This window comes from Curcuma longa, unplaced genomic scaffold, assembly GCF_044706935.1.
Source record: "Curcuma longa cultivar G26 ecotype Majalengka, Jawa Barat unplaced genomic scaffold, ITB_CL_G26_1.1 utg18532_np1212_1030455_RagTag, whole genome shotgun sequence".
Taxonomy (NCBI): domain Eukaryota; kingdom Viridiplantae; phylum Streptophyta; class Magnoliopsida; order Zingiberales; family Zingiberaceae; genus Curcuma; species Curcuma longa.
Window position 1 is genome coordinate 18,086 of NW_027435598.1, and position 21,953 is coordinate 40,038.

The 21,953-nt window shown below is 37.5% G+C and overlaps 3 protein-coding genes across 3 annotated transcripts; 1 reads left to right on the forward strand and 2 right to left on the reverse strand.

Moving 5' to 3' along the window:
• Positions 1–1,456: 1,456 nt before the first annotated feature.
• Positions 1,457–4,992, reverse strand: LOC141819743 (putative inactive receptor kinase At5g67200). The gene is made up of 2 exons (XM_074706988.1): positions 3,525–4,992; positions 1,457–2,271 (listed from the first exon to the last, which is right to left on the reverse strand). Exons 1-2 carry the CDS (start codon positions 4,990–4,992, stop codon positions 1,718–1,720), a joined length of 2,022 nt encoding a protein of 673 aa, XP_074563089.1. The 3' UTR covers positions 1,457–1,717.
• A 2,444-nt stretch (positions 4,993–7,436) lies between these two features.
• LOC141819789 (UDP-N-acetylglucosamine transporter UGNT1-like) lies at positions 7,437–14,274 on the reverse strand. The gene is made up of 10 exons (XM_074707044.1): positions 14,046–14,274; positions 13,247–13,323; positions 10,390–10,536; positions 10,169–10,302; positions 9,833–9,963; positions 9,709–9,753; positions 9,504–9,601; positions 9,234–9,341; positions 7,914–7,970; positions 7,437–7,839 (listed from the first exon to the last, which is right to left on the reverse strand). The coding sequence occupies exons 1-10, from the start codon at positions 14,188–14,190 to the stop codon at positions 7,765–7,767; spliced, it is 1,017 nt and encodes a 338-aa protein (XP_074563145.1). The 5' UTR covers positions 14,191–14,274; the 3' UTR covers positions 7,437–7,764.
• A 1,415-nt stretch (positions 14,275–15,689) lies between these two features.
• On the forward strand, positions 15,690–21,894 carry LOC141819809 (hydroxyproline O-galactosyltransferase HPGT3-like). The gene is made up of 12 exons (XM_074707064.1): positions 15,690–15,964; positions 16,047–16,110; positions 16,205–16,254; positions 16,351–16,526; positions 16,997–17,057; positions 17,249–17,321; positions 18,082–18,205; positions 18,312–18,399; positions 19,259–19,309; positions 21,201–21,272; positions 21,412–21,524; positions 21,601–21,894. The coding sequence occupies exons 1-12, from the start codon at positions 15,780–15,782 to the stop codon at positions 21,621–21,623; spliced, it is 1,080 nt and encodes a 359-aa protein (XP_074563165.1). The 5' UTR covers positions 15,690–15,779; the 3' UTR covers positions 21,624–21,894.
• Positions 21,895–21,953: the final 59 nt, after the last annotated feature.

Genomic DNA, 21,953 nt, shown 5'->3' on the forward strand with positions numbered 1-21,953 from the left:
AGGAAATTTGCAGAAACGAGAGGTAAGATGGAATTATTAAAATCAAGAAAGGATCGTTGTGCCTTACAGGAGGGCTGGCTGCCGACATGACCGAGGAAGGCGGCGACCTCCTTCATCTCGGTCTCCTTGTCTCTGAAGCCGAGCGGCTTGTAGATGGAGGCGTCTGTGATGAAGGACTGGTAGTCCCAGAAACTGTCGGCATGAGTTAGCTGAAGAGGTTCTCGAACTGGTAGACCTGGAAGTAGCCGGTGATGGTCCCATTGCATCAGTAGATGCTGCCGCTGCACTCCCACCCCTTATCGCACTTCTTAAGCTTCTCCCCGACTGCGGCGACCGCCGCCGCGATCACCAGCAGCGCCGCCGCCCAAGCCCCAGCCTTCCGCATCGGATCCGCCCTCGTCTGTGCCTTGAACCGGAGAAAGGGCAGAGGGGTTTGTTTTAATTTCATTAAGACAATTTTGTTTTGCCCCTCCGTATTTTATCTATTTTTATTTCAAAGTCAACGATACTGTATTTCTTCTTAGCGTAAAAGGTAAACTCTGCCACCTCAGCGGCTTCATATGATTGAGTCCATAATTATATATGAAGAATAAATCAAAAAACTACAGTTGACCACAACAAATTGTCTCGACTTCATCGGTATTTTATTTTCATTTCTACAAACTATAGATGCTAGAATGTAATATCTTTAAACTAGCTAAAGTACGAAGCCAAACCAAAATTTTCCCGAGTTGCTACGATATAATGGCTATGGGGCTACAATATAATATAATGATAAGACATTTTATAATCAACTAGATATCTATGGATCCATTTTCAATTGCAGACGCATTGTTTTTACTTCTCAATTTATCATGATAATCAATAAAAAATTTGTATGGGATCGAATCAATGATCTCCAAAATTAATCAGTTCAAAGAGTTATATACTTAGATTAAAAAAAAATATTAAATCATAATTAAATAAGCTACTTTTATACAAATTATAAATTAATGATTTATTGCAAATAAACAACAAATCTATTTTTTAATGTATTTTTCTTTGATTTTAATAAATAAAATAAAATTGTCACATCATGAATCAGTTTCAAACTCTTCAGCAAAAGGTAGAATCCGTCACCCCAACGGTCCCACACAATCGACCTCACGACCATCTATGAGGAGATAAATTGAAAATATGCAGTTGGCCACTATGGGGAGGGCATTGTCTTGACTTCGTCGAGACTCCACCCTAGCCCACACCTCGTAGTAACCAATTCAATTATGTCTTAGAGGCAAACTACTCAAAAAAAAAAAGGTCATAAAATTGTCACATCATGAACCTGTTTCAAACTCAACTCATCCTTTGGCAAACAATAAACAATTTGATGTTTTGGAATAATAACTAATAAGAGTTGATTGAGAATGAAATGCCATTAACTCAAAACAAAAAAAAAATCTAATAAAGCATTCATTAAAAAGATTTATTATAATGCTAAGAATAGTCTTACAATCTCCTTAACACTCTTTGAAGTTCCAACTTGAGCCTTATTTAACCTGATTGCAACTTATATGTTGTATAGAACAGTTAAGAACTACAAGGCAAATGAGCAATGAACTCAGTGATGTGAGGCAACTGCAATCTTACCACAAGGAGGGTTTGATGTTGCATTCAAGGGCAGTGAACCAGCCAACTCCTCAGAATAAGATCTAAGATATTCTCTATCGAGTCTGTAAGATTACGAAATCGATTCAGAATCGTTGTCATTGTCACCGGTGTCGGCCTCCTTCACTTCCTGAATCATTTTCAGCACCTGCCATGTGGTTGGCCTACTGTCTGGTGATGGCTGGACACAGGCTGCTGCAATGTTCGCGATCATCATTAACCGTTCATCATCACCACTGTCTTCCCGTGTCGATTGAACCCAAGTAGGTACATCAGTTGTGCTTAGGATTGGATGTTGCAGTGGAGATTTCCCAGTCAGAAGCTCCAACAACAGCACACCAAAACAGTAGATGTCTGATTTGGGAGTGAAAGGATCATTAGATTTCTGGGTTTCAGGAACTCGATATCCTGAGATGTCTTCGCTGTCTGATGGCTCGATGAGAAATGAGAGACAATTGTCGGTTAGGCAAGCCTCAAAATCAGAGCCAAGGAGGATGTTGGAAGATTTGATGTTGCCATGAACTAATCGAGAAGCCTGGTGGATGTATGCAAGGCCTTGTGCAACATCTTCTGCTATCTTTAGGCATGAAGTCCAGTGAAGGGGCTTTGGACTCGTGGATCTCGAACCTATATAACAGAAGATAACAATTTAGGATCACTCTCTTATTATAAAGACATAATGGATCATTGCACACTAACTTCGACATACGACACTGAGAAAGTTTAGCTGATTAGTGCTGGTATGAGTTAAAAACAGATTGTAAAACTGAAATGACAAGTAGTTTCAGTTTCATCAGATTTTGCTCCATAATTTTGAAACAAAAGAAAAGATAGTTGTTAGACCGAACTGCACATACTCGATAGATCAAGGTACTTTATGTTAACATCTCAAGAAATTATATATTTGATCTCACATCACTTGCTACTTATTACTTCTCTGGGTCCTAAAGTGCTTGGAAATTATGCTTTGTTACTGAGGAACACAATAAATCAATTAATGATTTTGTCAAAGGATCCATATAATTTGTCCCTTGATATCCAGAATGCTCACAAGCCAAGAACAAGAGAACAGAACACTAATCTGAATTAGGATAGCAGAGGAGAAGAAACTAGATATTAAAGCACTTGTGAGTCATGAAACTATCTCATACATTGTCAATGATAAAAAAGTTTATTAAAATCTTTAATTTAACTTAGTTCTGATCTATCATAAACTACAACATGATACTCATAAGAAGTGAAATGTTATGCCAAAGTGCAAATGTTGTTTGTGGCAGTGACCGTTAAGACAACAGTTAAAATTGACAATAAGTTGAAGGTAGACTAAATGCAATGGGCTAGATTTTTACTGTCCTAAATATACTGAACAGATTCCAACTAAAACACAAATTTGACTTCCGACCGGGTAACAAAGATATCCGAAACACAACAAAAGAATGGAAAAAAAAAACAGATATTTGAATTGTCATACACACAAGAAGATACCATTCACAGAGATGGTAGGCAAAAGGTCAAAACCAACAAAATCAGTGTATTAAGCTGTTTACATGCAAATCAAGATGTTTACATGCATGAACTGATAACCAAATTCAGAAAGGCAAAACAGAACAAAATACAACACTTAAATCATGCTCAGTTCATATGTAAGCTTTAAAGAATCATACCAATGCAGGTTAGTTGGAACCAAATTCAGAAGAAGATAATAACATTATGGTGGGGGATTTAGAATTCTCATGGAAGGAAACGTAGGTTACTGCTAAAACAAATGAGAAATAGGAGGAAAAAATCTAAAACAGGAAGTAAAGCACAGTAAAGTTTGAACAATGAAAAAAATGGTGAAAAAACAATGCAAAGCAGTGAATAAGAAGAGAAGTCAATACCATGAATCAGGGAATGAAGGCTTCCATTGGGTCTGTAGTCATACACTAGCAGCCTCTCCTCCTTGGCCTGGAAGTATGCCCGCAATGGCACCAAGTTGGGGTGGCGCAGCCTTCCGACCACCTCCATGTGCCGCTCGAACGCTTCCTTCCCCGTCGCCGCCAGCTTTGTTGCGTCCAGCCTCTTCACAGTCACCATCAGCCTGTTCTCCAGCACTGCCTTGTACGTCGTCCCCAGACTCCCCCTCCCCAGCATCTCCGCCGACGACTTCATCAGCTGCTCCAGCGTGTACACCAGCGCCTCCCCCGCGCAGAACACCAAGCACCCGCTCTTTGCCAACTGCTTCACCTTCTCCTCGGACACCGCCATCGCCGCTGCTGCAATCAGCTCGTTGTTCCTACTCTCTATCTCTTTGTTGTAGCTCTCCACAGCTGCCGCGGCAGGATCCGCCACCCCCACGCCACCGTAGCTGTTGCGCTTCACTGGGCTTAGAATCTCCACCCGCTTCATTCTCTTCCTCCGTCTCTGCGTCACCAACAACACACCCAGGATTCCAATCGCCAGCATTGAGACGGCCAGGAGCCCTATGGCGACGACGGCCCCCTTGTGCATCTTCTGCGACGGTGACGACGCCGCTGCACCGGGGAGATTGATCCCGTTGTTTTCCCCATAGCTAGGGTTCGTGGGAGATGGCGCACGGTGGGAGTCATTGCCACCGTGGAAGAAGAGCGCATGGGCTCCGTCGCCGCACTCCCTTTTGAGAATCTCTCCGCAGAGCCCGGGATTGCCGGCGAAAGAGGAGGCAGCGAAGGACGACAACACGGCCGTGGTCGGGATCGCGCCGGAGAAGTTATTGAAGGAAACATTGAGACTTTTGAGGGAGGATCGGTTGAAGGCGGGAAGGGAGCCGTTGAAGCGGTTGAAGTCGAGGCGGACAGCGACGAGGCGGTAGAGCGAGGCAAGGGCCGGAGGGACGGGACCGGCGAGGTGGTTTCGGGAAAGATCGAGGACGCGTAGCCGGCGGAGGGAGACGATCGACGGCGGGAAGCTGCCGCCGAAGCGGTTGTGGCCGAGGAAAAGAGCTCTGAGGTTAAGCAGCGGGGAGAGGTCAGGGATGGGGCCGGCGAGGGAGTTCTCCTGCAGGCTAAGGATGCGGAGCTGGTCGAGGCGGCCGAGAGTGCCGGAGGTGAAGAAACCAGTGATGCCGGAGTTAACGAGGACGACGCGGACGACGCGGCCGGAGGAGGAGCAGGAGACTCCAGGCCATCGGCAGTGGGCGGCGGAGTCGTTGGAAGGGGGAGGAGGGAAAGCCAGGCGGTCACCGGGGTCGGCCGCGGACTTGAACGCGAGGAGAGCGGCGGCGTCGGAGGAAGCGCCGGTGGCGGGCGCGACCGCAGCGGCGCAGGAGAGGAGAAGCAGCAGCAGCAGCACTGCAGCGTCGAGCATTGCGATGAGGCGACGAGAGGCCATGGCTTCTGCTGCTTCTTCTACCTACGCTCGCAGTGACCTCATCCTTGTGCCATTGCTTCTTCCGGTGTCGTCTTCTTTTTTCCTTACTGGTAATTTTCAATTTCCCTCCCAAGATTTAATAGAATTTTTAAAACGCCTTTGAAATTAAACCTTTTCATTTTGATTTTGCTATTTTCATCTTAAAAAAGGTGGAATCCATCACCTTAACGGCTCTACACAGTCGACTCCACGACCATACGTGAGAAGGTAAATCAAGAAAGGATACTAGACATCTGGGCTAGTCGCTGCGTGTACTTCTCAATTTATCTTGATGGTCGGTGAAAAACTTTCATGGAACTACGTTGATCACCATCAGATATAGTCAATGGGACTAACTGAGATTTATCATTTTTTTTTATTTTGTTATTTTCATAACAAATAGGTTGGTTGGTAATTTAAAGGAATAAATTGGATATTTTAATAAAATATTTAAAAAAATATTAAAAGTATTTTGATATTTAATAAGATAGATATTTTTTAAAGATGCTATTTTTCTTGATATTTAATTATTATTTTCGATAAAAAAGTGAAATCTGTCACCCTAACAATTCCACACAATCGATCCCATAAATATTTATGAGGAAGTAAATTAAAAAATTACATTAATTACAAAAATAAAACGAGAGAAAATTATCTTAATAAACTTTTTATAGTGACTGATCTCATTGTCGTTGTCAGAAAACTCCATAAAGGATTATCATTTCTTATCTATACAAATTTTTATCAATCATCAAAATATCTATTTAAAAAATAATATATTATATATAAAATAAAAATAAGATTTAAAAATTACTAAAAGAAAATAAAAATAAAATATTCAATTGGCGGTACAAAATCAGTTGGGGGAGAGAATGCCTGGGGCGTGACTGGACGGCGACAGGCGATCGCGAGAGGGAGACAAAGGGAGGGGATGGTTAAGAGAAGGGGGTCCACCTCGTCACGTGAAGGCGCCATGAACAAAGATTCAAAGAGCCACTCACTTCTACTTTGATTCGAATAGAGCCAATCTATCCGAAATCACCCCTTAACTTTACCATATAAAAATTAGACCCTTTCCTTTTAAAGAATCCATCCGCGGATCATTCTTTGGGCATTCTTCTAGTCGCCTGAAATCAAACGGAACAAACTATTTTTTCCTTCCTCGTCAAGCTCGTGCCTCGCTCAAATCTCGTCTAGTGTCGTTGCGATGTCACTCTCTACGACAAAAGAGGTAGTCATCGAGCCCTTGGAGCTAAAGTTTATCTTGATTGTCGGTGAAAAATTTTCATCTCAAGCCATAGTCAAGCATTCACCAATGCTCCTAAGGCATTGGAAGTGCTCGCCAACCTTCTAAAAAGCTCTCTACCCTCCATAAAAGAACGATTTCCTTATTCCTTGTTTACTTGGGAGGATGAATTTAAGAATTGAGTCCCCTGTTTACTTGGGTGGATTAATTTTTTTTAACTTTTTTTTATCCATCCTCTATCTTCTTCCCGATCACATCTCTGCCCTCAATCACACGAGCCACGGGCAGCTTGTGCGGCTGCCTCGTGCAACCCTATGCGAGCAACACTACGCAACCACTACGTTATCGCGAGCCACAAACGGGTGTATTCTTTTCTCTTTCTTTTCTTGAAGGATTTTTTTTCCACCTTTAATTTCTTTCCTTACTCAATCCACACCTCGAAATAAACATAGCCTCACTTCATCTTTCCTGCTATTCTTCTCTCCTCCTAGTAAACAGCCAAAGAAAAAAAAAAAGAAGACAGGATCATTATGATGGAACTGAATAAAATAAAATAAAGTAAAGTAAAATAAAATAAATGCCATTGAATAAAGTCAGAAGAAATAGCTGGATCGAACTGGGCAAATGGCACAGATTTGCTCAGTGCCTTTTTATGCTTTCTAGCTGTTGATGCTCTTGCACTTGCCTCTCAAGGCACACATTAATAAATATGCCTCAATGGATGCAAAGAGACAGAACAGAGCAAGCCCTCCACCCCAACTTTTGTTTCCTTTACTTCCCCTTCAATAATTGCAACTAATAATTGACTCCTCACTGTTTCATATTCCACTGAATTGTTTAGTGTATGATGAGATCAGATCAGATCACATTACATGTCCTAGAAAACACTAAACAATGGATGCTTACTACTGTTAAAGAAATGGCTTAGGAGATGTTCTAAAGAGATTCTAGGTGTAAATGATTTATATTACTAATATCATTAAGAATTGGGTTTCAGTTCTGTACCTCTACCTCTTGATGCTTGTGTTGTCAATCTCTGATCAGGCAGCTTTGTTACCTGTATATTCTAACAAAGAGAGAAACCAGTCTTTGTGGTGAGAACATTTGTGGTTTCAGGAATCATGAACTCGAAGAAAATGTACGAAGATCGAATGTTTGCGAAGCAGAAAAGACAATCACACATATAATTGGGAGGGGTGAATGATGTAAGTATATAAATATTCAAGATCAGCACCTGAAAAAACAATGATATCCTGGAACCTATGCAGGTGATACAACCTCAGCAGCCAATATTTAATTTCTTATAACTGTGTATCATGTCGATCGGAAGGGGGATATGTGAAAGTATCCGCTCTAAACAAAAATTAGTGCAGACAAGGATTACTTGCATTCAAGCCACCTGGATGAGACTTGCTTGATCTTCAAAGCTCCATCGCAGATGGAGCCATGGACGGCCTATTTTGGAGCTCGAGTAGTATCACTGATACGCGAGCTAAACTGATGAGATTCTACTTTCCTTTGATTTTGCAGTATGCATAAAAGCCAGAGCCCACAAAACCAAGGGCTTGGCCGATAACATTCAACTGGGAAGAAAATGCTTCATTAGTTGTGAACATGGAAAAGAATTGAAGAGGGGAAAAGGAATATTTGAAGTTACCGCATCGAATGGAAGCCCACCAAACAACAACCAGCCAAGTCCGATGGTAAACAGATCCTACAACAATATGCGGATTAAGTTCGACATTGTTATGGAAATGGCATGTGATTATGTATACCATGAGGGTGTTTGAGTAATTATCCATTAATAGCATTATATACAGAGGTAGTGAGGGGCTATATCGAATCAAGAATAATTCTCCCTAGCCTAACATAGTATTAGAGCCATCATTCTTCCTCGGGTAGCCTTTCCTCTATTCCTATTCAGGTTCCTCTATGCCGATCATCTATGCAATAATTCTCCCTAGACGATACGGAGGCCAACAAAGAGGTTGAGGTGGTTGGTCTAGCAAATTTAATAGGCCTAAGCGTTCCCGCTAGAATTGACTTGGACATGTCAGAGATACTTGTTATGCTCCCTTCTTCCCTTCACATTCATCGTCCTAAGAGTTAGTGCAAGAGGTTCGATTCTATTCTTTTACTATTATCAAATTTTGCCATTGTTGAAGTCAATCCTTCCCCTCCTTCAGCTCAAGTTCCCACTATTGAGGCTCGCCCTCCCTCCTTCAGCCCCAAATGCGTAACTCCTAAATATGCCTCCTACCGCAGCCCCCCTACACGTATACAGCTGGTGACTTGCGACTCTACTGCACCCCGTGCACATGCTATGATGCTACTATCCCGGATCTCTTTTGTTTTGGATGCTCTCACACCCAGGCAGCAGGACCTGAGAGACCGTATGTCTTAAAGCAATCATCAAGAGCTTGATTTGGGAATGTAGTTCAACTTCTTCAGTATAACATGATGAGGAGTGTGGAGTGTACCAAATCACTCGTGGAGGCCAACCAAGTGTAACACACGGTCATGGCCTTAGCAACGCATGAGCTCATCTGGGTTAAGCATTCGATGGTTGAGCTAGGATACAACACTACAGAGCCAATGGAATTGTATTGTGATAACCAAGCTATTATGCATATAACCTCGAACAGTATCTTATGAGAGGACAAAACAAACATTGATTGTGGCCTCATTGGATAGAAGATACAATCTAATAAGATTGTCATATCATATGCTTGTAATAAGTTGGGTCTTGCAATATATTTGAACCAGCTTGAAGTAGGAGAATGTTATAAACATGGCATGTGATTATGTAAACTACGAGGTTGTTTGTCTAATTGTCAATTAATAACATCAATATATATAAAGGTAGTAGGGGCTGCCTAATATTATGAGGAATAATTCGCTCTAAACTAACAGGCAGCCCTGCATAAAGAATGCTGGAAGATCACCAGAAGAGGGTCAGTTGAAAAGGAAAACCAACCTTCAGATTTCCGCACATTGTTTGTGTGAGAGCAGAGTTCAAGGTCGTGTTCAAGAAAATGCAGTAGTTCAAGAAAAATGCCAAGATGCAGGAAAATAGCATCAAAGCCTGCAAAGTAAGTAGGAAAATGTGTTTCAGCATTGCAACCTCAGTGCTGAGATTTTCTTGTTTGCTAGTGTCACTTTTTTGTCTACGATATGACACTAACTAACAACTCCATTTTCAAAGGAACACACAAAGTGTTAGCACATGTATGGAAAAGAAATTTACCTGAAACCCAAGCGAATGAAGATAAGGAAAGTTCATTGTAACTCCCAACTCACCACGAATATACGTCCAGAATAACAAAATTGGTCCGCATACTATTCCTGAAATCAGCAACACAGAAATTTACATTCCACATACTGCATAAAATGTTAATTTTTCAGTCAATTACAGGTTCTATACAATGGTCCCCTGTCCTTTGGGGTATTACCATTACACCACATGAGCCCAAAGCTATTTAGTCCACTGGATTTTCCTGGGGAAAATATGTAGCTCACTGTCAAGATAAATTAAACAAACAATAAAAAGAACAAAGAAAAAGCATGCAGTTATACCGACGCGGTTTATCGTTGCTAGATAAATTGCAGTTGTCATGTTAGCGGTGAAGACCATGCCATAGCCATAAAAATCAAAGGATAGGTCTCGAGCTCCAGCAACAAAAGCTCCAAGGACAATCAACACAACACTGACAAAACCATTGGAATAATTATTAAGTATCAAATAAAATATTGAAAAACATCTTGTCAATATGAATTAATAAGCTGGAACTAAGAGTGCATATTTTTATGCACCAAAGGCCTACAATACAATCATGAATTGGTAACTGCATTAAATATGTACGAGTGACAGAGAAGCCCAAGCAGTAAGAACAAAAAGTTTGAAAAAATTACCTTCCGACAATGGGATATGTGTATTTTTGCCTCGTAAGTAGGTACTCTACAATCATTGTAAATACAACAGTTGTACGTCTAAGTGTGGTATACATTGGAACATTTACTCCACGAACAGACTCCATAACAGCCAACTGTACATAAAAAGCAGATGATATAATTAGTAGCAGGGTGTATGAAAAGATAGGTAAGTACATTGTTAAACCATGTAGGTTATGTACCATGTAAAGTAAATATGCGATAGACAGAGGCAGGGTATGCAAAACAGTTTGAAGTGGCACCAAGCCTGTTTTATTTGATTCACCATTTGCAAAAGAAATAATCCTCAATCGCCTCATTGCATAAAGCAGGCACGTTGAACTGATCATCTGCAAAATACCAGAATTTATCTGAGAAGAACATAGACTAGAAGAACATGTAGTTTTACTATTAGTTGCAGACTTAGCAGTTGCTTTTTGTATGTAATTAGAGCTGAATATCTTGCTAACTAAAGATCTTGCAATTAGATGGGCTGAAATATATAAATTGAATAGAAGCTAATTAGAATGGTCTTGCAATTTGATGAATTGAATCTATGGTGTATGGTGATCAAACAGATAAAAGCTAATTAGAGTTTTTATCAGAAATTAGAGATTAGAAAGAGGTAGAGAGGATGTGATTGAAGAGATAATAATTTCTAAATACAAATTAACAAGATTCTGCAGCCAAAGCACTGGTAATGCTTTAGCAATACTTGAATTTTTTTTCCAAAATCTCAAAATATATGATTAAAATGAATATTAGACAACACAAATGGAAAGAAAAAAAAAGACAAAGATCTAAAATATTATGAAAAATGAATAAGTAAAATTATTGAAAAAAAAACTAATTTCTCAAACTACTAGTACGACTGAATAGGATGAAACTGCAGAATATGAATTAGCAAAGAAACTAGAAAATACTCCATCCTCAGAGAAACCAGAAATGCTTATGGGTTCTAAGTTTGATCAGATCTTTCAAACTTCGACATACACAGAGCAAGTCAGGACTTACTAAAAATAGGAACATGTTAAATTCTATGGGGATTGGAAAGCTAATGATGAAAATAGATCATATTCATAAGAGATCACGCAGGTAATATGGCCAGCTAAAAGAAATCTATTGGATGCCGTGAATGCAGAAAACAATATAAAACATGTTTCTATTTGAAAGGAAAAGAACCTGATCTTTTCTGTAAACAAAGTGTAAAAGTAAAAAAAAATGGATGGTCTGAATCTTAAAATGACAATTAGCCGATATTACAAAAAGAAAATTAGAAATTAAGACAAAAAATGAGAACAACAAGGAGAAAGGCATCAGCCATTAGCCAAAATTATTTATCATAGCTCAATTCTATTAATACATTTATAGCTCTTCATAGTAGAGTTTGTGCATATATATATATATATATCCCTGCTAAATGGAGTCAATACAACCTCCTGGATAAGATTTCTTAACTCTACCGAAAACCAACCATTGCTTAATAACTATTAATACCAGTAACTGCTCTTCATGGTAGACTTTGTATACAAAGAAGCCTGATAAAGTGAGTAATATGCCCTATATGACAAGATTTTTAGCTTTGTGGATGTTAAAGTTGATTGGCTAAGCTGTTAGGATGTAAAGTGAGTCAATATAGTCTCCTGCTCTAGTAGCATCTTAAAGCTGACTATCTAACCAGTTATCCTAAAAACTTGGGTGGTTGTTAGTAAAGGGATAAATTTATATTTATTTAATGAATCACCATACTTGTCCGTGTGGGACCAATGGGCGTGGAGTCTTCTAAATTCAACATGCCCATTATTTGACTTAGAGGTACTGGCCTTTTTAAGACAAGTAGGAATTGGACCTTGGACATCCTCCTACTTTGGTACTATGTTAAAGTTGACTACTAATTTATTGTCCCCAGAACACGAGTTGTTAGAAAAGGAACCAATTTATATTTATATAATGCACCACCGAATGTGTCCATTTGGGACCAATGAACATGGAGTCTTCTAGCATCAACAATATAGAATTATCTCAAATCCTTATAGCTCTACACTTTCTTAGTTCGCTCAAATAAGCATACACAATATAAACATGAATATATTTCAAAGGTAAACTAAAACTGATCTTGCAAAAATGTTCAAATTAATGATAAGAACAAAAAAGATGTATGAATTGGTGTAAAGGTGAAAGCAAAATCAACTTAGAAACAATAGATATGTCCAAGAACAATATCCAATCGTATATGACATTATAAAGGCTAAGGAACTGATGTCCCATGATCTTATTTTGCTATTACATGCTTAGAAGTAAGTCCTGAGATAAGTTTAGTTGTCCATCTATTGACATACTTCACTAACTTTTTTCATAAATTCTTCATACACCTGATATATCGATTAGCTACTAGAATAAACCTCTCATCACAAGCTGAAATAAAAAGATTCCAAATCCAACCAAAGTAACAATGACCAAGTTTTTTTTTAATACCAAGTATCTAGTTTACACCGACTAATCCTAGGGTGAATGGTATAGCCCCACATTCCGGCCACCAAGTAAATTCAGAAAGCAAGGTGGCTCCTGACGTGGCGCCCAACGTCACTAGTTGTTCAAACGCTGCATGCATGCGTTGCATGGGTTTTGAACCCTGGTAGTTTGGGAAAAATACTCTGCCACTTACCACCACACCCTATGCCCTGGGAGGCAAAGTAACAATGACCAAGTGCAAGCAAGGAAAATGGTGCACAAAGACACTTGGATTAAGTTTGCACATATATGCATAATGTAAAGCATATAAGAAATAATAGTATATATTTAAGAGAAAAAATAGTACAGCTGCTGAGAAATCCAAAGTTGATACAAGAAACTGTTATAAGAGCAACTGAGAGTAAAATGGATATTGAAGATTAAGGGGTTGCATCCTCCTGAAGCATATGGACAATGATTAATCTTTGACGGAAAGAATGTTGTATTTGTTTTATTTATCTTATCACCAAGCAACCTCAAGGTCAGCAAATATATTAACTCTAATATAAAGAAATTGAGATACTATCTCCTACAGAACTCATGACATACCTGAAGAAGAGTAATAACATTAGCAGACGGAAAATTATACGAAGATAGAGCTGCTTTATTGAACATAACTAGAAGAACTGCAAATAACAACAAGCAAAAAAAGCAAATTAATCAATATGAAAAACATAAAGGCAAGAGATAATGATAAATCCATAAAAAAAATATTCATGGAAGCTTGATATCCTATATACTTGTCAACATTATGCATTCCATATACTTGTTAAGATTAAGCATACCATATCCTTGTCAAGATTAATCATTCCATATATTCATACACCATCCTGAAAATCTCCGAAGTACATCTGTACCTTAACTAATTAACCACAAAAAAACTTGTCTTTATCCAGAACAAACTTAAGTATATCTGATTTACTGGTATATTATGTGAGCAGATGATAACTAGAGAGAAAACAAAAATACTCATTATACTTCCAACACCAGTAAACAGTCCGATTGTTTTTCAATAACCTCACACCAGGAAAAAAAATTAATCCTTTCAGTATAATTTACGTTTATGTGTTATAATTGCCTCTACACATGAGATCACTGTTTACTCAAAACTCCTAAAATGACAATTTATGTCTAGAGCACTTTCGAAGCGAGATCAACTAGAACTGGGCCTAGAATTTGAGCAGACTAGGACGACAGATAAAAAAAGGTTAATTTTTGCTGAAAATTTAAAAATAACAAAATTGAAGAAGAGCTGAACTCCAAATACACCAAACCTCCTTCATATACCCAAAATAAAAATAAAAAAACACCCGAGCACAGGACAACTTATTCCAAGATCGAACATCACCTGCGCAGGACATGTAGGAGATGGCTGCAAAGGCACCTCGCCTTGTCATGGCGGATCCTCGGAAGAGGGGGGCGCTGTCGTCCACGCCTCGTAGCGGCGGCGGCGGGGGATCCGACACCGGTAGCAGCACGCTATTCGGTGCCATCTACAGTCGATGCAGATCCACCAAGCGGCCTCTCTATCGATCTTGGTCTTGTTCTCCAGGCGAAAGCAGATGGATGGAGCGGAATGAAGAGGGTCAGAGCAAAAAACGAGCTTGCTCGATCGATACGAAGTGACATTAATTCACTCCGCAGGACCCCACGCCACGCGGCCCCAGCAATAAAAAATTAAAATTATAGTTTACAATAAAAAAATAGAGAATAAAAAATAAATATTTTAAATTGATTTTTTTATAAATTTTTTTAGTAGCGTCGATAGAGTTATCAAATGAATCAACCTAGGACAGAACGGATCAATCTGTCAAAAAAACTCTATCATATAGTGGAACGGAATGGGTCGATCCACTAATTTAGTGGATTAAAAAATTTTCAATTCAACCAAACTTAAAATGCTTTGCGAGTTAGGTGGATCAACCCACCAAATTGTGAAAAAATAATTTTTTTTTTAAAGTTTAGATGGTAGTTTAAACGGATCAAATTTAAATTCTTAAATTTAGATTGTGATTTAGACGGATCAAACCTATTAATTTATTAAATTTTTTTTATTTTTTAATTTTTAAAAAATAAATTTTCTCAGCCCATGAACTAATCTATATGGGTCACAGGCTGATCCACCCAAGACATGAATCTAGATAGATTGCTCCACCTGAATCCATAATCAAATTTTAATGTAATCTGTTTAAATTGTTCAATAGAGCAGATCAATCTGATAGATCTAATTCAAATTGACGGCAATCTATATCAACTATACCTAGCATTGCCAAGCCGACTGAGTGGGATCACAACTGTATTAGATATTTAGCTAATAATAATATTTAGATAAAAAAATTATCATTAAAAGGGTTACTCAAGTTAAAATTATTATAACATTATTTTTACTTAATTATTTTTTTAAAAAATTAGTTAAAGTTATTATAATTTAATAAAAATCATTTCAATTTGATCAAATCTATTTCAATTCTATTTGTTTTTTCCAAATTATTACAACGTATAATTTTTTTAATAAAATTATTATATATTATATTAGTTTCAGTAAAAAATTATTATAATAATATTAGAATAAACGTATTTTTAAGATAAAATATTATGAAAAAAACTACTTGTCACAATAGAATTCCCGTCACAAATGTTGTGACGAGAATCTGCACCGTTGAATTTTAAAATTAAGATTAAATCTTGATCGTAGATTGAATGGATGATTGTAATTGAATGGGTGATTGTGATTGAATGGTCCAGATTCCCATCACAAATTTGTGACGGAAATATGTTGTAACAAGTAGCATCACTCAAATATTATTTTAATATTAGAATTCATGACATCATCAACGTGGATCATCCACATGATCGCTTTGGGTCCAAATATAGCTGGGCCTTTATCATTTCATTGGGCCCAATAATTTGATGAATGAATGGGCCAGGCCCAATTCCGGCCCTTATACAGCGAGAGCTGAACCGAAACGGTCGTCGTCGTCGTCCGTTCTCTTTAGTAGCGATCGCCCACCGGCCACCACTGACCACCGCTAGAAGGCTCCCCGGTTCCAATCTCCCTTCGCGGCTTCGCCGGAGTCGGGCCATGGATCGCTCCAGCGATCGCCTCCCGATCCGAGGCGGGGAGACCCTTGCGAGCGCCATGAAGCAGGATCGCCGCTGGAGATCCCATCTCCCCAAATCATCCTCGTCGTCGATTTCCCAGTCGAGCAGAGCACCACTCATCATGGGTTTCTTGTCTTGCCTCGCCTGGCTCTACGTCGCGGGCAGGTTCGTCCTTACACCCGTAATATTTGTTCGATCCAGTCGATCCGATGGAATTGAATCGGTTACTCGTTCCGATTTTTTCTAGATTGTGGCAAGATTCGGAGAACCGGTTGCTGTTGTCAGAGATTCTTCAGAAGAGTACGGGCAATGTACGCATCATTTCGTTGAGTCTTTTTGGTTCTAGTAATTTTCAACGTAAAGTTTTGAATTTGATCTTCGTCCTGATCGTCATTTTCATACCAGATGCCAAAGGTCCTTACTGTTGAAGATAAACTGATGAATCTCGGATGCAAGTAATCTACTTATCGATATGGAATTTTTGGCGGTAGCTGTTCTCTGTTTTTGTTATTCACTATATTCACTCGGCAATTTTTACTGCTAAATTACAGTGAAATTGCAAGAAAGTCAGTGGAGGCTGAGATGGACTTGACCTTGGCAAAGAGTCAGGGATTTTTGGTGGGGAACACATCTTCTTCTACGAAACTTCTTGCCGTTATTGGTGTTTATACAGGATTTGGGAGCCGTCTCAAGCGAAATGTATTCAGAGGTTCTTGGATGCCTAGAGGTTTGCCTTACAAGTTGCACCAAGGATAATTACCATGTTTTCTTAATATAATATTGTGTTCAGAGTTTAGGTTTTTTTTTATAGAACATTTTAAAGCAAAGCAATTGATCATTCAACTAGTATAACTATGGGTTTTCAGTGAATAATCATACATTTTTGTTTCTCAGTATCTGTCTTTTAAAGTGTTCAGAAACTTTTAAGTTCTTTCAAGCACGAGGTCTCCTCTTAAACAGTGCCTCTTTCATCACTGGAATCAGTATACTCTTTCTTATGCTACTTCATTTAAACTATCATCTTACGAGTTTAGTAGCTTACACACATTATGTCGAGTGCATAGATCTTGTTGTGAGTTTGCTCATGGTGTTTGGACTAATATTGCTAAGAATATTATAATTTAGTTTTGATCTACGTGTTAAAAGTTTTACTCACTCCTACATTGTAATAAAAAAAATTATTCATAATTTTTTCAGGTGATGCATTAAAGAAACTTGAGGATAGAGGCGTGGTCATTCGATTTGTAATTGGTCGAAGGTTTTTCACATTCCTTATGCTCTTGAATCCTTCCTTGCTTTTGATATTTTATGACTCTAATTAAGGTTTGTTAAATTTCTGTAGCAAGATCGCATGAAAACTTAACGTGTGTTTGTGGGTTTGTGTTTACATATTGTTGTACACATTGTCCTCTGGATCTTATATTGCAAGATGGACTTTCTACTTTGCAGTCCTAATCGAGGCGATAGCTTGGATCGTAACATTGATGAGGAAAATCATCAAACTAAGGACTTCTTGATTCTTGTAAGCTTTTATATTTTGTAGATCATATTTAAGCATGATGGCATTTGAAACTGGAGTCTTTATCCTCTAATATATTGTTCATACTTATGACAGGCTATTTGAATCTCTTTCGCTTGATAAAGTGTGTTAAGACCTCGGATATTGTATTTTTATATTCCAGCTTGCTACCTTAAGTCCATAACAAGTCTCTACTCCTGACCATAGATAGTTGATCATCTTCTACTTTTTTCTGGGATATGTCTTTAGGAATTCGGTTGTAGAGATATAACTTTAGGAATTGGGATGTAGTGCGGGGACAGCATCAAACACAATACTCCAAGTTAAATTCTTGCTACATGGTTTTCATTGGTTGTTTCTGTCCTCATTGGGATGCTTGTATCATGGTTTAGGCATGTAATATTGTTTGGTTCAAGATTCAAAGGAAGGAATCAACCTTGTATGATAAAGTGAGTGAAAATAGCTTAAGATGGTATTGGCATGTTCAAAGATATTTGATTGATTCTTAATTAGAGAAGTTGAATTAATAAGACCTGCAGTGTGAAGAGGATACAATGATTAAAATTGATTTGAAAGATCTGAATAGTATGGTCATGGTAGCTTATGTCAATAACTAATAACTTGCTGTTGTTTCCCAAATACACTTACAAGATTTATTTATTAACCCTATACAACTTTGTATGTCTAATCTTATTCTAGATTTCATATCAATTGATTTTAATTGTCACTAGTGACCTAGATAAGGTTTGCATTTTAACCTTAGGAAAGCCACGAAGAAGCTGCAGAAGAGTTGCCTAAGAAAGCTAAATATTTCTTCAGTGCTGCTGTTGAATCTTGGAATGCTGAGTTCTATGTTAAAGTTGATGATAATATTAATCTTGACATAGGTAAAATATTGCTTCCTTATTTTATTAGATAATTAAGAACCCTGCATTTTTCATTTTGAGTTTGTTTATATTTGTATTTGAATCTGTTCACAATTTTTTCAATCAGATGGTCTCATTGAGATTCTCGAAAGTCGCCGGGGTGGTCATGGCTTGTACATAGGCTGCATGAAATCTGGTTCTGTCATAAGCGAAGAGTATGCTTTCAAACTTAAGTAGTATTTACAACACTGTTTTTGTTATTGTTTTAAACTTGTCACTTTTGATGTTATTGTTCAAAATTTTTTATCTGAATAATATATCATGTCTATCATCACAACTAAACAGCTTCTGATTAATAGAAAATCTAAAACCAGATGGTAGAACATTTAGTAAATGCAGATGCATACATCATGGTATCTACAGTAAACGAAAGTTTTTTGAGATGATATTACATCTGTTCATTAGGTTTCTTTGTATCTGTGTATTTATGTTCTTTGTATCTATGTGTTGTAATATAGTATAGACAGTTCTACCTGAATGTGGCTTGCTTACTATTTTTTCATAGCCTTCTTTCAAGTAATTGGTCAAATGCAACAAAAGTTTATTCATGGTACTACTGTGGTCATTGTTTACCAAAATATCCAGTTCAGGGGAGGCTGGTAATGTAAAGAATGATCATTCGTTTGTCTTAGCTCTTGTTAACTGCTACTGGGTGTCAGGCACAATTCAGAATTTCTACTGCTACTGGATGTGTCAGCCATAATTTAAATTTTCTACATTGTTGAATTTCAGTGGAAATTTTTAATCTTATGCTATATTTTTGTACTATTTGTGGTTTTGTTGGCTCACTAATTGTTAAACTATCTTTCTTTCACCAATTGTTTCTGGTTTTTAAGTTGTCTTGTGCAATTTCACAGGCAGATCATTAATATATATACATATGCAGTTTACTTGCAATTCTCTATAGAATTTTGTGTGCATGTAAACTAACTAAAGTTTTTTAGGACAGACTGACCTTTTATCTGGACAAGTAAATCTTCACTATTTCAACTCTTAACAATTTTTTTTATCCAGGGGACAACAATGGTATGAGCCAGAGTGGTGGAAATTTGGAGATGGAAAGTCGTAAGTGCTTTTTTTACATTCGTCTGTTAAAGTTATTGTATCATTTTGGAAGATATAGCTTTGATTTACTAAGATATATATCATATTTGATCTTATTACTAATATAAGTATCAAGTTGAAGTTGGAGGTAGCGTACTGTCATATTAAACCAATTGAACACCACATTATTGTTACTTTGTTGAAAACATGCACGTGACATATAATTGACATGAAATATATAAGCATTAGGTGGATCTTTTTCTGGACTCTACTTTTAATTTTTTTTCTCACCTAACAAGCATATGAAACATGAAAAAATTAGACCACAATCACAATCTGAGTTTTGGATCTGGTGCTTAAATTGATACCATAGTGATATAACTGAAGTACTTGTGGATCATCATTCTCCACTTAATAAAAGATCAGTTTTTTTTGGTGATTTAAAGTTATTTAGTCGTTCTTCAGAGCACATGCATTTAGCTAAAACACAAGCGTGGACTACATTGTGGAAGTTGCCTGTAGGTAAGGTAACACATTCTGGATGTTTCAAACATGTGAAAGAAGTTTAGATGTGCACCTCCTGAAAACTGAAATATAGCCAATGGTTGAATAGATCAAAAGAACAGTGACACAACCAAAAGATGAATGGTTAAGTGCCAATTTTAGCCCCAACAAAATTCTAAATTAACTTTTCATGTTTCTATGAGTAATACTATTTTGGTTTTATTAAGTCAATGTCATAGATTTTGCCCTTCAATTGAAGATTTGATTTCTTTCCTTGAGACTTTCTTCCGTGAAGGAAACACAACAACAATACAATTTACATATTCTGTCTCTGAAATACTAAAATCCACCATGATAACCATCAAGAGACTTTGTCATAATCTTTGTCTAAGCTGATAAAAGGCATTTGCAAATATATTTTTCCTTTTATAATTCCATATTTCTTTGTATGTATTAATAAATAACATCTAAGTTCCTTTTTGGGCCCCAAATTATTGATTTTCAGAAGTTTAGTTTGATTTTTTTTAAAAAAAAATCTCAATCCTTCTTTTCTTGTATGACTCATCCACTTAACCTCTATTTTTCAATTAGAGCAACATTGTATGTGACCTTATTCTCTTAATTCACAAAAAAAAAAAATCCTTCACTCATCAGTCATTTATTATTATTATTATTATTTGATAAAAACAACTAGTTTATTAAATTATATCCTTTTCTCTTGAATTCTTAGCTTGCATTCATGAGTGGCTATCTATAATTTCCTCATCTGTTCCTAGTATGTAGCAAGTAGGTCTTGCTACCTAATTCTCTACATAGTTATTAAGTTTTAAATTTTACCTGTATGTTGATATAAGTTTCATAGTTCCAGTATTCTAGAAAAGAACCTTTTTTAAATAATTAGAATTGTACTGAATGTTTGACACTCGATCCCATCCTGATCTCCATGCTTAATTGTCAATTGATGTATTTTCACCACACCTCGCTGTAATGGAAGATATCCCAATGAGCTTGTTGAACCTAACTTCCCTTCAAAGATGTAACTAGTAGTAGTTAAATACAGTCCTTAACATAAAATATTTTCGCCCTTGCATTAAGACAGAATCAGTTGATTCTTGAATAAAAATGAATTATTATCTTTACTTATTCATAAAGAAGCTTGTCTAGTTTCCTCTTTGAAGAAAATTTGTGCATTCTCCTGGATCAAAATGTGCTTTAATCTCTTTTGTCATCTATAGGAAGTATTTTGCATTACTGTTATCTGGTTCTACCCAAGTGCACTATTTTGTACTCGTTGCTAGTCGATGTGCATTTATGCTTGGAATGCGACGAACAATAGAAGTTAGTGGCATTTAGTCCACAATTCAATGGAACGAAAATGGTTTTAATTATGGACTTTTCGACTGGGCAGGTATTTCCGTCATGCTGCTGGTTCTCTCATAATTTTATCAAATAACTTAGCCCAATACATCAACATAAACAGGTAAGCTTTGGTCGATTTACTCCTATACTCTCAGTGTGCATAACGTGCCAAAGAAAAAACATGGTTGATTTTTCAGATGAAGTATAACTAGAACATTAAATTGTATTTGAAGTTGACTTCCACTTTCACCATCTTGTAGTGCTTCGCTCCAGACTTACGCTTACGACGATACATCAGTGGGTTCCTGGATGATGGGTCTTGATGCAACTTACGTAGATAATGATCGCCTTTGTTGTAGCAGCTCTAGACAGGGTAACTAATTCTCAGCAACACTCAAACTGATAAATGTTTCTTTTGTCTAAGTTGCTCACTCTAAATTTTCTTCCAGAAAAAGTGTGTTCAGTAGCTTGAGCAACAGGAACTTTAACTTCGTTTACGAGATTCATAATTCCATCATGAGCAGACCCAGAGTTCCCTTTAGATTGTCCGCAGGAGCTCGAGAAAACGGTACAGTTCATATCGATTTTCCAGAGCCTACTTGATCGAATGTCTCGCGATTGGTTGTAATCTAAAAGATGAGAGAATTGAATTGAATTGATGCTTGTCGTACCACATCATATGCTTCCACATTTACTAGTTTTGTAGGTGAGCTATTTAGCCATGATTGTTTTAATTCTTGTTATATGCCATGCATAATTCAGAAATCTCACAAACATTCAACTCGATCTTGAATTCGATTTC